The 16,504-nt window shown below is 43.1% G+C and overlaps 1 protein-coding gene across 2 annotated transcripts in view; it reads right to left on the reverse strand.

Moving 5' to 3' along the window:
- The window catches only part of wdr44 (WD repeat domain 44), a 79,749-nt gene that overhangs the window by 55,751 nt on the left and 7,494 nt on the right, over positions 1-16,504 (reverse strand). For both annotated transcript variants that reach the window (XM_084319793.1, XM_084319792.1), the window contains exon 3: positions 10,909-11,043. In XM_084319793.1, coding sequence (XP_084175919.1) covers positions 10,909-11,043 — 135 coding nt within the window. The remainder of the gene's footprint in view (positions 1-10,908; positions 11,044-16,504) is intronic.

A 16,504-nucleotide genomic window follows, 5' to 3' on the forward strand; every position in this document is an offset into this window, starting at 1 on the left:
CATTCTTTCCAAAAGAAAAGAGGCCTAGAAGCGTGGCTAACGCTAATGGCACGCATACCAGAGGCTAACTGCCTACGAAAACAGGCACAGAGGCACTGAAAGAGGATTTCACCCATCTAATGAACACACTAGGGCTGTCCCCGACTAAGGATTTGGATGGTCGACTATGATTGGCCAAAATTTGCCGTTAGTCAAATGGTCGGGTGCTCAATGTCTGAAGGAGTCGACTGACAGCTTCTTGTCATCTGCAATTGGTCCACTGATGGATACATCTTGATATTTTATAGTCTAGTGTGTTCATTAGATGGGTGAAATCCTCTTTCAGTGCCTCTGTGCCTGTTTTCGTAGGCAGTTAGCCTCTGGTATGCGTGCCATTAGCGTTAGCCACGCTTCTATGCCTCTTTTCTTTTGGAAAGAATGATACAAAAAATATATATATATAAATAAATATTTTTTTTAATCGACTAAGAGGTTGGCTAGTCGACTACGGCTCCTTTCGACCGATTAGTCGACTAATCTACTAATAGGGGTCAGCCCTAGAACACACTAGACTAGACAAATATCAAGATGTATCCATCAGTGGACCAATTGCATGCTTTTGCAGAGGACAAGAAGCCTTCAGTCGACTCCTTCAGACATTAAGCACCCCCCACAGCCCAAATGGAATGATAAAAAAATATATATATATATTATACTTTTTTTTTAGTTTAGTTTTTTAGTCGACCAATAGTCGACTAACGGCAAATTTAGGCCAATCATAGTCGACCATCCAAATCCTTAGTCGGGAACAGCCCTAGTGTATAATATGGCCGTCGCTTATCAATGACTTGTTTGCAGTCAACATTGTCGAAACAGATTTTTATTAATTTATTTTTTTATCAGTTCATTTCCGTTTTATACCATTTTGAAAAACGCTAGTTTTATGAAAGTTCCAGAACATTTTAGAAGATTGTGATAATCGCCCTTTACTGGAATATACTGGAATACACAAAAAACGTTGTCATTTTTCGGCCTATTTATGAATAGTTTTCAAATAAACGCTAGATTATCGATAGTATATGTGTACATTTACATTTAGTCATTTAGTCATTTAGCTGACGCTTTTATCCAAAGCGACTTACAAGTTCTGTACGACAAGACAGCAAGAAGGTGTACTTATGCACGCTAGGGAAGCGGGCTGAAAAATCGATTATCTATTTCCTGATCAGCACACACACACACACACACACATAGGGCCCACGTTGATATATCTGTGAAAAAAGCTCTGATTATCCCAAGACTGGTAAAATAGATTCCTTACCTCAGATCAGATGTTCTCCAAAAAGATTATTCCAATTCCTGATCGCCATTTCAAATATCGATCGCGTTTATTGATCCAACGCTGGGTACTGGAAACACACATTATCCGCTGTTCTAATGGTCGGCGATGACTTCGATCGTCTCGGGTTACTTGTCTGACAAGTAAAATGTGGAAGCAGGCCTTTTTTTTCTCTGTGCGTTTCATTCAATCCAATCCAAAAGGGGTACAGTACCATCCGGAGAGACGATAGGGGGCGGTATTTTCACAATGGAGCTCAGAGAGTTCCAGTGGTAACGTGAGGCTAGATTGATGAAATATGAATGGTAATCGCTAATAAATTTAAAAAAAACGATCAAAAACGAGATCTCTTATCTCTCTGGCACTCAACGGTTGGCATGAACTAACGAGAAATCTCGTCGTTGGCACTCAAAGTGTTAATGTGTATTGCATTTGTGTATGGGTTTTTGCCTATTAGACTACAAGTTCTCATTTTGCATCTTTAAAAATTGATATTTATTGTATGTTTTAGTTAATTGTTTTGTTTTTTATTTCTATCTATAGCATCTGTGAAAGTAGCTTATTTGCTATAGACTAAATCCTAGTTTTTATCTTTTGTATTGATCTATGCATTAACTGTTTTATGTATTGTGTTGTGTGGACCCCAGGAAGACTAGCTGGGAGCCATGGCACCAGCTAATGGGGATCCTTAATAAGAAAAATTGAAAAATTTATAAAAAAAAACTGCCCTCACCCCCCCCCTTTTTTCCCCTATTGCCCCCTTTCCCTAGCCCTCTTGATTGTGAAGCAACCTTGGGTTTCCTGAAAGGCGCTATAGAAATTCGATTTATTATTATTATTATTATTATTACTAGGGCTGCACGATTCTTGCTAAAATGTGAATCACGATTTTTCTCTCAACATTTGTCAACATTTTAAAAAGTTAAGATTTTTTTTTTCTTTTAACTTACGTTTTTATTTTCATTTTTTTCAACAACATACATAGACAATACATTTCAGCATACAAATTTATAAAGACTCATCAACAAGAAATACAAATAAAACGGATATACAAAAATGAGAAAAGAAAAAGTGTGGCATGGGTCCTTCGGTCCATTCTATATTTGCATCCTTTATTTACATTTTTCATCATTTCCTTGTATCCTTTTCAATCCCCTGTGATGTCGTTCCTTCCCCTCCTATATTCTTCCCACTTTTCCCATTTCAATTCAAACTTCTCTTCTTGCAGCCTCAGCAGATGTGTGATTCTCTCCATTTCCTGTATCCCCTCTACTACCTCTATCCATTGTTCCTTCGTCGGCACTTCTACCCTATACCCCAGTTTAGTTAAAGCTTTTTTGGCTGCCACTATTAGTATCTTAATCAAGTATTTGTCTTCCCCTTGAATTCCTTCCTGTGATAGGTTCCCCAGATACAACACTTGGCCTTCCTGGGGTATTTCGTATCCTATTATTCCATTTATTATCTCTCCTATCTCTTCCCAGTAGTGCCTTATCTCCAGAATATGTGCGTGTGGTTAGCTATTTCTTGTCCACACGCCCTCCAACATGGTTTCTTTGCTGGTGTGTAATTGCCCTGTATTTCTGGTGTTATAAATAATCTAATTATGTTTTTCCACCCAAACTCCCTCCATATCCTTGAGCCTGTGGTTGATTGTTGTGTCTTACATGTGTTATACCATTCCTCCTCTGTTATCTCTATTTCTAACTCTTTCTCCCACTTTTCTTTTATATACAATGTTGTATTTCCCTTACTGTTGACCTTAAAGTCCTTCGTATGACTTTACCATTATCTTGCAAATCTTTCTTTCAATTTTTGTAGAGTCTGCATCTCCCCTCCTTCTATCATTGTACATATTGCTGTTATCCCCCCCCCCCTTCCCATCTTTTGAACCCATGGTCTTCTATCCCTGGCTTGAATTTGTTGTGCGTTATCCATCTCAGTATCTTGGATTCTTTTTCTAGCTTGTATTTCTTTACTATTGTGTTCCATATGTTTATAGTGAATTTGGTAATTGGGTCTAGTAGTTGTTCCGGTCTTCTGAACAGCTCCCTATCTCCTATCAGTGCCTGCACTTTGAATCCCTCTCTTTTGGTTTCTATATCTTTCCATTTGGCCTCATAGTTCACATTGCACCAGCATGCTACTGTTCTAAGCTGTGCTGCATAATAATAGCTTTCTAAACTGGGTACTGCCATTCCTCCTTTTTCCTTTGATAGTTGTAGAGTCACATATCTGATCCTTGGCCTTCCCCCCCCCCCCAAATTAATCTTGATATCCGTCTGTCCCATTCCCTGAATTGTTTTTGTGGTATTAATATAGGTAGAGACTGAAATAGGTATATTAACCTTGGTAATATGTTCATCTTAATGATTTCGATCCTTGAGCTGAAATCTCGGGGCATTACTGTCCATCTTTGTAGGTCTCTTGATTTTCTGATTGATCTGTGTATAGTTTGCATCGTATAACCCCTCCACCCCTCTTGTTTTTTTTTATTTTTTATTTTTGTCTTTTTTCCCCCTCCATTTTCCTCCGATTTTCTCCCATCCCAATGTTAGTCGTATGCCAATTCCCAGTCCCTTCCTGGTCGCTGCGCACTTACCCCCCACAGTCAGATCATCTGGGAGAGTGGAGGCTACCACGTGCTTCCTCCGACACACGTCCAGCCAATCACCGCTTCTTTTCACCTGGCAGCGCGGATTCTCATTGAGAGGGCGTAGCGTGTGGGAGGACCACACTATCCCCCTCACGTCCAATCCGCGCTTAGCAGGCGCCCCGACCGAACTGTAGGAGTCGCTGTTTACAACGACCCGGACCCACCCCGCCAGCTTCTCCCACCCTCTGATACAGCCAATTGTATCAGTGCAGACGGCCAGCCAAGCTGGTGACAACCCCGGAGCTGTGAGCTGGATTCGAACAGGCAAATCCAGCTCAGCTCCGGGGCTGGTGACGAACGCAATCTCCGCTCGGCCACCTAACCGCCCCCCCCCCCTCCACCCCTCTTGTAATGTTCACCCCAAGGTACTTGATCCTGTCCATGTCCCATTTAATTTTGTATTTTTCTTTGATCTCCATCGTTGGCGTGTAGTTCAGTGCTAAAGTCTGTGTCTTCGTCTAAGGTTCTGTTTAAAAGAACTATAGAACAGATTTTCATACCCGAATCTCTTCAGCTTTTCATGTTCTTGTGATATTAGATGAGTTTCTTGTAAGAAGATGACCTGCGCCTCCTCTTTCTTAAGTTTCGTCATCACCTTACTCCTCTTGATCGGGTTATTCATACCATTCACATTTAACGACATCATTTTTATACCCTTAACTTGTCATATTTCTTTTCCAATTGTTTTCCCGTTCTACCCATGTCACATAAAATAATATTTGTGCTTGTAGCCTCTGCTATCTCCGTCTGATTTACATATAACCATAATAAACATTAACATCAACATTAACACTTGGAACTTCCATGGCAGTTGAGGGTCTCACTCGTACCCCCCTTTCCCCCGCTGGTGGGTGGAGAGTAGTGGCTCTCCTAGTGAGAGGGCTCCCCCTAGTGGCTAAAAAGTGTGCACAATATATGTCCAACTCGTTCTGTGTGTGACCTGCTCCGAGCTCCCGGTCATAAGCTCTGCATTAGTCACTTTCATGTTCCCGTCTAATTGTATTATGTGTCACGTGTAATCCTGTGGTTCTTTCATGTCCGTCTCAATACATCTCCCGAATCCCCATGTCCCTTTTATTTTTTTTATTTAAAAAAAATAATAACTTTCAGTATAATTATCTCGTATGTACGTTACCATCTTCTCCTTGCATAAGTCCTTTTCATGCTTTCATCTTCTTGTATTGTGTGTGTCATATGTATATCAGTCTAATGTGTCTTGAATCCCCATGTCCTTTTTTTTATATAAAACTTTTGGTATAATTACATGTACTTTACCATCTTCTCATTGCATCAGTCCTTCTCATGTATACATTAACCTGTATTGTGTGTGTATTGTACTTATCCTCCCTTGGATCACCGTGTCTCCTCTCGTCTCCTCTCTGCCCCCCTTCTCCGTGTCTTTGAGTCTTCCTTCTCAGTTGATCCGCTTTGAATCGATCAGATCCCATTCACCTTCCCGTTCTCCTCGCCTCCTCCTCGTTCCTCGACTCTGGTCCATCTCCTCGTTCTCTCCAACCTCTGCAACAGTGTCGGCCTCTCCTCTTCTCCTCCCGGTAACTTCCATCCTCTTTGGTTCATGTCTCTCGCCGCTTCCCGCACGTCACTGTACACCTTTGTGCCTTCATTCCAATGGACCTTCGGCGTGGTCATTGGTGATTGAAATTTGATTCCATTTTCCTTCAGAGTCCTTTTTATCTGAACGTAGCTCCGACGCTTTACCGCCACCTCTGTCGCATAGTCATGGTCGAAAGTTACTTTGTCCCTCCACCTCCATCTTCGTCTGCCAGGCTGCTCTGAGGATGCTTTCTTTGACTTCGAATTCCAAGAAATTAACTATAACTGCTCTCGGTGGTTTGTCCAACCGCGGCTTCGGCGCCAGCGTCCTGTGTGCTCTTTGAATCCCTGTCTTTTCGAGTTCTGTCATCTTCAATTCTCTTCGAATTAGGCTGTCTACATATTTGATCCTTCCATCCCTTCTTTCAGTCCCCATATTCGTATGTTGTTTCTCCTCGACCTCCCCTCCAAGTCCATTAACTTTTCTCTCAATATGTTCTGTTGTTCGAGCGTCTCCTTTAGAATATCTTGTATATCTGTAGTCCATTCCTCTGTGTCAGCCATCCTTCCTTCCAACATCTTTATGCCTTTCTCTTGTTCCTGTAGTTTTCCATCCATTACCGCAAGTCTCTTATCCATCTCCTCTCTGAGCTCGTCCTGGCCTTTCTTTAACTCTCCCCTGAGTCCTTCGATGTTCGCCTGGATAGCTTGTATGCTAGTTTGTAGCTCTTGGTTAGCTGCTGCGTTAGCCTGTTGGCTAGCCAACGCGCTATCTTGCATGTCCTGCGTGTTAGCTTGTATGCTAGTTTGTATGCTAGTTTGTATAGCTTGGATGTCTTTTGCGTTAGCTTGAATGCTAGCGTGTAGCTCTTGGATAGCCTTTTGGTTACTCACCGCGCCAGCCTGCATGTCATCTCGTAGCTCTTGTATGCTAGTTTGTATGCTCGCTTGTATGTTCGCTTGCATCTTCGCTATCCAGGCGGGTTCCGCAGGCTCCACTTCTCTGTCTTCCTGAGCCATGCTCGCCTGATCCACCTCTTCCGCCATTTCCTCGTGCCGAGATCTTTCCTCCGGCATTTGTACTTCTTCTGGGGCCCTTCTTTTCCCGCTCTCTCATGTTCATCCTTCCTTTTCTCTTATATCCTTGAAGTCACAGTTTCTTTTGTTTGAGTTAGTTTTACTTCCTTTTTTTGATATTTTTTGACCGGGAGCTCTGTCACTTGTCAACTACCCAGTACCCACACATCTCAATACCGGAAGTCTGCTCCAGAATCTATTCAAATTTTTTAATGTAATAGTCATAATTTAGAAATGAGATAGCGATTTTATTTCGATTAATCGTGCAGCCCTAATTATTCCCCAGTGTGTTCTGTCAGGGTGCTGCTTGGTTCTGTCAAGGTGCTGCTTGGTTCTGTCAGGGTGGTTCTGTCAGGGTGCTGCTTGCTTCTGTCAGGGTGCTGCTTGGTTCTGTCAGGGTGCTGCTTGGTTCTGTCAAGGTGCTGCTTGGTTCTGTCAGGGTGGTTCTGTCAGGGTGCTGCTTGCTTCTGTCAGGGTGCTTCTGTCAGGGTGCTGCTTGGTTCTGTCAGGGTGCTTCTGTCAGGGTGCTGCTTGGTTCTGTCAAAGTGCTGCTTGGTTCCGTCAGGGTGCTGCTTGGTTCTGTCAGGGTGCTGCTTGGTTCTGTCAGGGTGCTTCTGTCAGGGTGCTGCTTGGTTCTGTCAGGGTGCATCTGTCAGTGTGCTGCTTGGTTCTGTCAGGGTGCTTCTGTCAGGGTGCTTCTGTCAGGGTGGTTCTGTCAGGGTGGTTCTGTCAGGGTGCTGCTTGGTTCTGTCAGGGTGCTGCTTGGTTCTGTCAGGGTGCTTCTGTCAGGGTGCTGCTTGGTTCTGAAGACTTAGTGCAGTGAAGACATTATAACCCAGGGCTGTACAGTGCCACATATAAGATAAGATAAGATATGCCTTTATTGATCCCCTTGGGGAAATTCAGGCATCATAGCAGCATGGGGAAGGGGATGGGAGGTACAGGTAGTAAAAACAAGCAGTGTAAACAATATAACAAGTCAATATATTAACTAACTAACTGAAACATACTGTATTCTTCACAGTATAACATAAAGTGCAGTAGGGCTGCAACTAACTATTATTTTGGTAGTCGACTAATCTGTCGATTATTTTTCGATTAGTCGACTAATCTAACGATTATTTCTGTCACACCCTCCATCTCTGCTTCCTGTGGGCGCGGCTCCTTTTCAGGGCTCCAGTGCATGTTTTACCTCACATGCTCAAGTCTGCACACCTGTGAATGTCACCCTCCCTCTGCCTTAACATGATCCCATAGCTAATTTAAATAAGGACTCGTGAAACATTTGAATTTAGATCTTAATTAAGCTACTTGCTTAATCAAATATATTTTAATAACAAATACAATAATCAATCATAATGAAAACAAATTAAATAATACAAATTAAAGTGCAAGTTTAAATGTAAAGATAATGTGCAAATAATGTTTTAAAAGTAGCAGCCTCTGCCCCAGCACCGCGGTTCTGATGGGGCTGTTAACCTGGTCCAGGAGGGTGACGTGGATCCACTCACTAGGCTCCACCATCTCCAACAGCTGTAGGGGAGAGGAGAGGAGGACGAGTCAGATCAGACAGACTTCAAGTTCTAGGTCTTTTGTTTGCGGTGTGTGAGTGAGAGGAGCTGTGTGTGTGTATGCGTGTGTCTTACTCTGATCTCCTGCAGGGGAACACACTATTTACAAATGACAGCGTCCATAAAGGAACCTGTGATTGCATTGCTATAGCAAACTTATAAATCATCAGATATAAGATAGCTGATAGATGTAGCAGTACTGTCTATCTGTATGTCATGTATGTTATATATTTTATGATTAATTGAAAATGGGGGACCCTGATGTAAACAAGACGAAAGTCTTTCTCTGGTCTGCATCCCCTTAACAATTGTGTGTATTGAGCTGTACTGTATTGTACCCATTCTGCAATCTGTTAATAAAAACGTCAATCAATCAAGCTAGCACTAACGTTCCCTGTCTCTGCAGTCTTAGCCCAAAAATTTCAACTTTTTTCAACTGAGAAAAAAAAAGCAGCCTAGTCTAGACCATGGCGCTATATAAACAGTGGACGTTGGCACTAGCTATCTTAACTTACCTAATTAATACTCCAGTCTGCAAAAATACGACAGTGAATTAGCTTGGTGCTAATTCACGGAGCTGTAAACACCGGTAGCCTAGCCAAGCTCTAGTAGGCTGTAAGCTTGGCGCTGTTTAACATTAGCTAACGTTACATACAGCTGGTATGGACACGCAGCCTCAAGCAACAACATATTAACTGAAATAGCATTCGCTTAGCAAGCATTATCCATGAGACATTCTGTTTTCCAACATGTAAGCTAAAACTTACCCATGATCCGAGTAGCTGTCATCACGGGTCCAGTGTGCTTGCTCGTGTTTTCTTCTTCGTCGTTAGCACACAGAATGCAGTCATGGCAGACAAGGGAAATTATACTGCCCCAGCACTTCCTGTGGTGCATTTGCGCAGTTTTGAATGAACGTTACCGGCTCTCTGTTTTTATACGACGCATCGACACTAACATTCTGCATCGACAAATTTTTATGATCGACGTCGTCGATTATGTCGACTAATCGTTGCAGCCCTAAGGTGCAGTATGCATAAGGTAGTGTTATTGTCCTTTTTAGGTTCCTAGTAGTTGTAGTTGGATGTCTGGCAGCAGTCCCTGCCCACTGTTGTGGAGCCTGATGGCCGCTGGTATGAAGGACTGGCCAAGGCGGTTAGTTGAGTGTCTGGGGTATGAGTCTGTGACTGAACGTGCTTCTCATCTTGACTAGCTCGTCGTATCATATATGTCCCACGTGCTACACAAAAATCAGTCTGTGCAATGAATGAATTTACTGCGTAGCACCGGTGCGATAGCCTGACAGCCTGTGTGTGAAAATAAAATGTGCGTGTGAAGTGAATCAATGGGCCTGGGCCACGCTATTCTACTTGGTAGTTGTAGTCTTATCGTGGGATTAAAGACCATGTCCCCATCTGCGTAAGAGTCCATACATCCAACACCAAATCCCATAATTCCTAGCGAACAATCGAAACGAAACTCTGTGAAGTGAAGATGAAAATGAACGTGGCCTATTGCATCGTCAAGGAAGAACTTCCTTTCAATAAGTTTAAGCCGCTAATTTTGCTCTGCAAGAAGAACGGAGCGGATATCAGTCCATCTTATGACAACCACGTCCGATGTGGAGAGATGATAAGAGACCATAGCCGATGAAATTAAGTCTGGCAGTGACGGGGACACGGACACTTCTAACAAATAATGTGAATGGTCTACGTTCGAATCATTATAATTTATAATCAGCTTGTTCGTTGGCTTTCCATTTATTATTTATTTATTAGGTGAGTAGCCCACTATTAGGACGTTTTTCAAGTTTTTCTTGTGTTTTGTACTTTTTATATTACTATATTGCATTTGTACTGTGAAGCTATGCATCCCCCACCCTGTATCCCCCCCACCCCCCCCATGCTGCTTTGACACCCGAATTTTCCCAAGGGGATCAATAGAGGATTATCTTATCTTAATACTTAAATACTGTCTACTTAAATTTCCCTCCGGGGATCAATAAAGTATCTATCTATCTATCTAATAACGAGACAATATGCAAATAAGGTCATACTAATAATCGTCACGGTTTCCCGTATATGAAAGTGGCTTGCAACTTACTGCTGGTAAAATCACTGTTTATTTCTCATTTTGCATATAGTATTACATTCCTCATTAATTACCTCATTCATATTATTATTGGCAAATAAAGAGAAAATGTTTGTCTGAAAACATTTCTTGTTAAGGGTTGAATTTTGTGTGCCCTGTATGCAAGATTCATGTCCTTTGCCAGTCACATACCTATTTAAGTGATTAACTGCAATACGTGTGGTTGTTTTTAGAGATTTTAAGAGATGTTTTATACTCGTGCTACAAGATTTTGGCCTGTTCTACAAAACTATCAACCAAAAAAGGTTAACGTACAGCCCTGTCCATGTCTTAGTGCGGTGAAGACTGTTTCGGTAGGTTTCTTTATTGTTATGCTCTCAGTAATACATACAGCTGCTAGCCCCTAGCTCGCGCTAAGCCTCCTACATTTCAAGACCATAGAAGAAGAAGCAACATCCGGTAGTCTTAAATGACATCACCATAACAAAAGACATTATAACGCCAATTGAATTAATTAAAATCAAATCAATAAAAGTCTGCTTTCAGCTTAGGCTACCATGGACATAACTCATGACGACATTCGAAGTCATTGAGTTGATGATGTGGACGTGGTGTTATTTACACTACAGGAGGAACCGCACCTGAAGGGAGTCATCCTGATGAGGCGAAGATGAGGCCGGTCCAACAATGGCGTCCTGTAGCGGGCCCCCCGAACTCTGCAACACATGTACCGGGGGCCCCGAACTCAGCAGGACATGTACCGGGGCCCCCGAACTCTGCAAGACATGAACAAGAGGCCTGGTAACTAGACATGTTCACACAATGAACAAGAGGCCTGCTAACTAGACATGTTTACACATGGTGCTACAAGGTGCTACATGGTGCTACACGCTGCTACACACTGCTACACTGTGCTACATGGTGCTACATGCTGCTACCAGGGTTTCCGTTGTCCGGTAATTACCAGTTTTTGACCGGCAAAATCTGTTGAAGTCCGACATATTTAAATCTCTCTGGTCATAATGTCCGGTGGAAATAATTCCCTCTAAGCACAATTTGAATTGTATTAAAATAGTTACATTTGTTTCATTGTTGCTTCACCAAGCAGGTCTAATAATGACAACAATGTGTGTTCTATTATGATATGTGTGTAGTGTTCTGATAACGACTATTGGTGAAGCGATGTCGAGATTAATTTGGGTTAGGCAGCGGGAGCTAGATTTGCGAGAAGCATGCAACTGCAGAGCCGCAGAGCTGACAGTTGTGCCCGCCAGGGCCGCCTCAGGGGGTGTGCGAGCAGTGCGGTCGCACAGGGCCTCGCGGGAAGGGGGGCCTCGCACAAAAAAAACAAAAAAAAATGTATTTATTATTATTAATATTTTTTTTTTCTTACGTTATAATATTAAGTGTGGTTCAGTCGGGATATAGCCATGATGATGTCGGCTAGTAGCTAGCTTAGCTAAAAGCTAACTAGCGTTAGCTAACCTAGAGACAGCGCGTGCAGCCAAGATGAAGAGGATGGTCGTTCGGCAGATGAACTTCGTCAACTCCACGCGGTTGTCTCCATCCTCTTGGACGTTTGGTGAGTTTTTAATGCACTCTATTCTATTCCCGCCGTGGGTATCTCTCTCTCTCTCTCTGGAGCCAAACTGGCCGACTAGCTGTTGTAGTACTAGTAGCTAACGGTGTGTGGCCTGGTGTCAGCACCTGTATTGCTTTTCTCACGTTGTACAGTTTTTCAGTGGTAGCCGCATAGCTTGCTTCTGCGTTAGCTAATGGTTAGCGATAGCCGGGTTGAGCTAACTGTTAGCCAGTTAGCTGTTTAGCTACGACGTTAGCTGCCGGCTGCGCTCGGCTGGGAACGTTAGTTTGATGCTATCAGTTAGCCTAGAGTTAGCTGTTAGCTTGTGCTACGACCATTGACATTAGCCGTGAGAATAGCAGGGGGTTCTGGCACTCTGACTACGACATCATCTTTGACAGAAGATGTAGTCGGGCCTGCACCATGACAAGGCTCCGGCCATAGCTTCTTTTTGTCCCGCCAGCGAGAGGCCTTTCGTCAACGTGGAGACCTGTGTTGCGGCCTTTCGCCCTGCGTTCCTTGGTGCAGGTAAGATAAATGAAAATGTCATGACATTACCCCACTCTTCCTTCCTTCCCCTCCCGAATGTTTTGTTAATAACGATGTTTTTTTCCAGGCAAAACATATGTTACTTCACAACATTTGGAGATACGACATGTGCTGTGTGTGAATTGTCTTGGTCGTTTGTGTAGCTTGGGTAGCGTTGGGCCGTTGGCCAAAGCTGTGTGTGGCCTGGTGTCAGTACCTGGCTAGCCTATTTAGCTGATGTCGGCCATTGGCTCCTTGCTGCTTTGTTTTCTCTGGTATAGACCCTCTTCTCTTTGGATTTAAGTGTTGATCTTTGTCCTTTTGGATCTATGTATATTCATGTTGCCTTTGTGAAGTTATCTTTTCCTTCTGTTTTGTTCTTCCATTAAAAGTTGAATATCCTTTAGGGGCTCATCTTTGCTTATCTCTCTCATACATGCTCTCTCTCTAACACACACACACACACACACGACAAACACACATGCTCTCTCTCTCTCTCTCTCTCTTTCTAACACACACAGTCTGCCTATGGCGGCCTTTCTCGATGGCTAGGCTATGCTCGCTGAGTCTGTACCTAGTCAAGGATCTTCAGTCACAGTGCTCAGGGATTCTGCCACTGTGTACTCTCTGTTTAGGGCCAAATAGCATTTCAATTTCTTTCCAATGTGTCTCTCTCTCTCTCTCTCTCTCTCTCTGTACACTGTATATTGACTGTAGAACGGGAGCTCTCTCTCGCTCTCTCTCTCTCTCTTGCTATATGTTGACTGTATCATGCCCAGCCTCGGGCAGCGCTATTATTTAAGAATATGTTGACTGTATAAAAAAAAAATATATATATATATATATATATATATATATATATTTTTCTTTTTTTTTTAACCTTTTGGGGGGGGGGGGGCTCGCGTTTAAATCTTGCACAGGGCCTCGCATTTCTCCCAGGCGGCCCTGGTGCCCGCACAGTGCAATACTCCAATTCAGCCATTCGCAATTTAGCCGTTGGGTGGGGGGCGCTGCTGAGCGGTCCTGTGACCGGACCTGAGAGCGCCGCTGGCTCTGCAGCTCTGCAGTTGCATACTATTGGTTCTTCATTGGGACGGAGGCGGAGATATAAAAGTCATCACGCAACGTTTATATTTCACGATAATGACTCTCTCTGCCAAATCTCTCAGTTCTTCGCTTGATATAATTAATACAAATGTCCAATATAACGGAATTCGTTAGCTCAGAAAAATGTGATTATAACAGACTGCTGTTTAATCATGTCGGGCCGACTGCGCACAGACACCTATTTGATTTCAAGTCCGCAGCAGCACAGAGTCTCTGGACTTATTTTATTTGGAATATAATGACTGTATACGCAAAAGTAGCCTAGTTTTAAGTTAAAATATTATAAATCTACATGCCTTGAGGATGTCATTCTTTATATAGCCTGCCTATCAATTGTTTTTAAGCTCAATAAACTCTGACCGGAATTTCTCTCATTTGTCCGGGAGATGGAAATCTTGCCGGACACCGAGACCGGCAACAATATTTTCTAACGGAAACCCTGGCTGCTACACGGTGCTACATGGTGCTACATGCTGCTACAAGGTGCTACACGCTGCTACACGGTGCTACACGCTGCTACACGCTGCTACACCGTGCTACACGCTGATACACGGTGCTACACGCTGCTACAAGGTGCTACATGGTGCTACAAGGTGCTACACGCTGCTACACGCTGCTACAAGGTGCTACATGGTGCTACAAGGTGCTACACGCTGCTACACGGTGATACACGCTGCTACACCGTGCTACACGCTGCTACACCGTGCTACACGCTGCTACACCGTGCTACACGCTGATACACGGTGCTACACGCTGCTACACGGTGCTACACGCTGCTACAAGGTGCTACATGGTGCTACACGGTGCTACACGGTGCTACAAGGTGCTACACGCTGTTACAAGGTGCTACACGGTGCTACACGGTGCTACACGCTGCTACACGCTGCTACACAGTGCTACACGCTGCTACAAGGTGCTACATGGTGCTACATGGTGCTACAAGGTGCTACACGGTGCTACACGCTGTTACAAGGTGCTACACGCTGCTACAAGGTGCTACACGCTGCTACAAGGTGCTACACACTGCTACAAGGTGCTACACAGTGCTACAAGGTGCTACACGCTGCTACACAGTGCTACACGCTGCTACAAGGTGCTACACGCTGCTACACGCTGCTACACGCTGCTACACGCTGCTACACGCTGCTACCCGGTGCTACACGGTGCTACACGGTGAGACTGAGTCTCTCACCAGAGGTCACGGTAACCCTACTCCAACGTGCCACAGATAACAATGTTCTTTCTGCTTCAATGAAGGTTGAAATTAAACCGGCCCGGCTGGCGTTTCGCTTTGACATCGCCTCAGCTCAAGAGTCCTGGTAATGATTAAGCTAAAGCCAACATGATAACTGTTCCGTATATAGATTCATTTGTGGTGTCCAACCACAATATCAGATAAATAGATTTGCCAAACTGACACAAGATATGAACAGTGCTTCTTGTGGGGTATGCACAGTAGGGCTGTAAGAATTAATATCATGCGTGTGTGTGTGTGTGTGTGTGTGTGTGTGTGTGTGTGTGTGTGTGTGTGTGTGCGAGCGAGTGAGTGAGAGAGAGAGAATGGATTCTACTACCAAACTAAGTAAATAAGTTTACATTATTGATATGAGGTGAACAATGTGCCTGTAATTACAGGCCAATATCTGATTAGCACTATTACTCATTTATATATTTTATACCCAGTTTAATCACCTGTACATTGTATATTACTATCACACTTTACTGTTACATTTGCACTCTGGTTGGATGCCAAACTTATTTTCGTTGTACTGTACTTGTGCTGCATGATGACAACACATTAGAATCTAATCTAATAGAGGCTGTTTCAGTAGAATGCTGTTGCCAGGGAACAGTGTGGTTGAGGGCGGGGCATGTTTGTTTCCTGTCAGTTATTGGTGTGAGCTGACATTGTAACAGGAAGTAAACTTGGGTCTCAGAATGTTTACGTTGTCAACATGGAACCCTCCGACAGGAAATGGTAGCACTGGGACCAGAACTGGTTCCCTAGCAACAGAGTTTTTATGAAAAGGCCAATACAAATAAAGGCTATTATTATTATTATTATCATTATCATCATTATCATCAGGGATGGGCATTTCAGTCTCAAAGAATAGGCCTATATTTTCCCTTGTTTTTGCCGGCACCTACAAGTGTCATCATATTTTATGACATCATAAAAAAATTAAAATAAATCCTCAAACAAAATCCTCAATTTGATTAAAGTGTTTAATCTGATTAAATAACTTTTAATTATTTTATTAAATCAACTTTCTTTAACTCATTCAGGGCCAACAGCGCCCTCTGCTGATGGCGTTTCGGTGCCAATGCTTTATCCAATGGAGGAATGGACTTATTTGCGAGTGCTTAAAACATATCAAATATAATAGCAATAGATCTAAATAACACAGTGATCGTCAATGAGTTGCTTCCAGTCAACATGCACGAAACAGATAATTTTTTCATACATACATTTCCATTTTATACCGTGATGAATATCAATTTATTTCTAGGGCGTTCTGTCTCATCTCAATAAACTCCAGCAAATCGAGCTTAAATGTATTTCCTTAGAAATCGTGCCATTTGTCGCTTGATTTATGAATAGTTTCAAATAAACGCTAGATTATCGATAGTATATGTGTCCTCATGCACGAAGAGAAGCAAGGGTCTGAAAAATCGCTTCTCCGTACTTTGGTCGGCGCGAACCTCACACACACACACACATTCCGATGGCGGTGATAGGAACATCTGATTACCACAAGATTCGTAACATAAAGGCCTTACCTCACATCTGATGTCATGCAAAAAGATTAATCCAATTCCTGATCGCCATTCCAAATATTGATCGCGTTTATTGATCCAACGTTATTATTCAAAACACATAATCCACGCTGCTCTGAGTGTCCTCAGTCCATCTGTTATAACAATACTGCATGCCCGAGAAGTAAAACCTGGACCGGACTTATTCTTTTGATGCACAGTCCCAGCCAATCCAATCCAATGATGTGCAATACCATCCGGGA

This window comes from Notolepis coatsorum (assembly GCF_963971535.1).
Source record: "Notolepis coatsorum genome assembly, chromosome: 8".
In the NCBI taxonomy this organism is placed as follows: Eukaryota; Metazoa; Chordata; class Actinopteri; order Aulopiformes; family Paralepididae; genus Notolepis; species Notolepis coatsorum.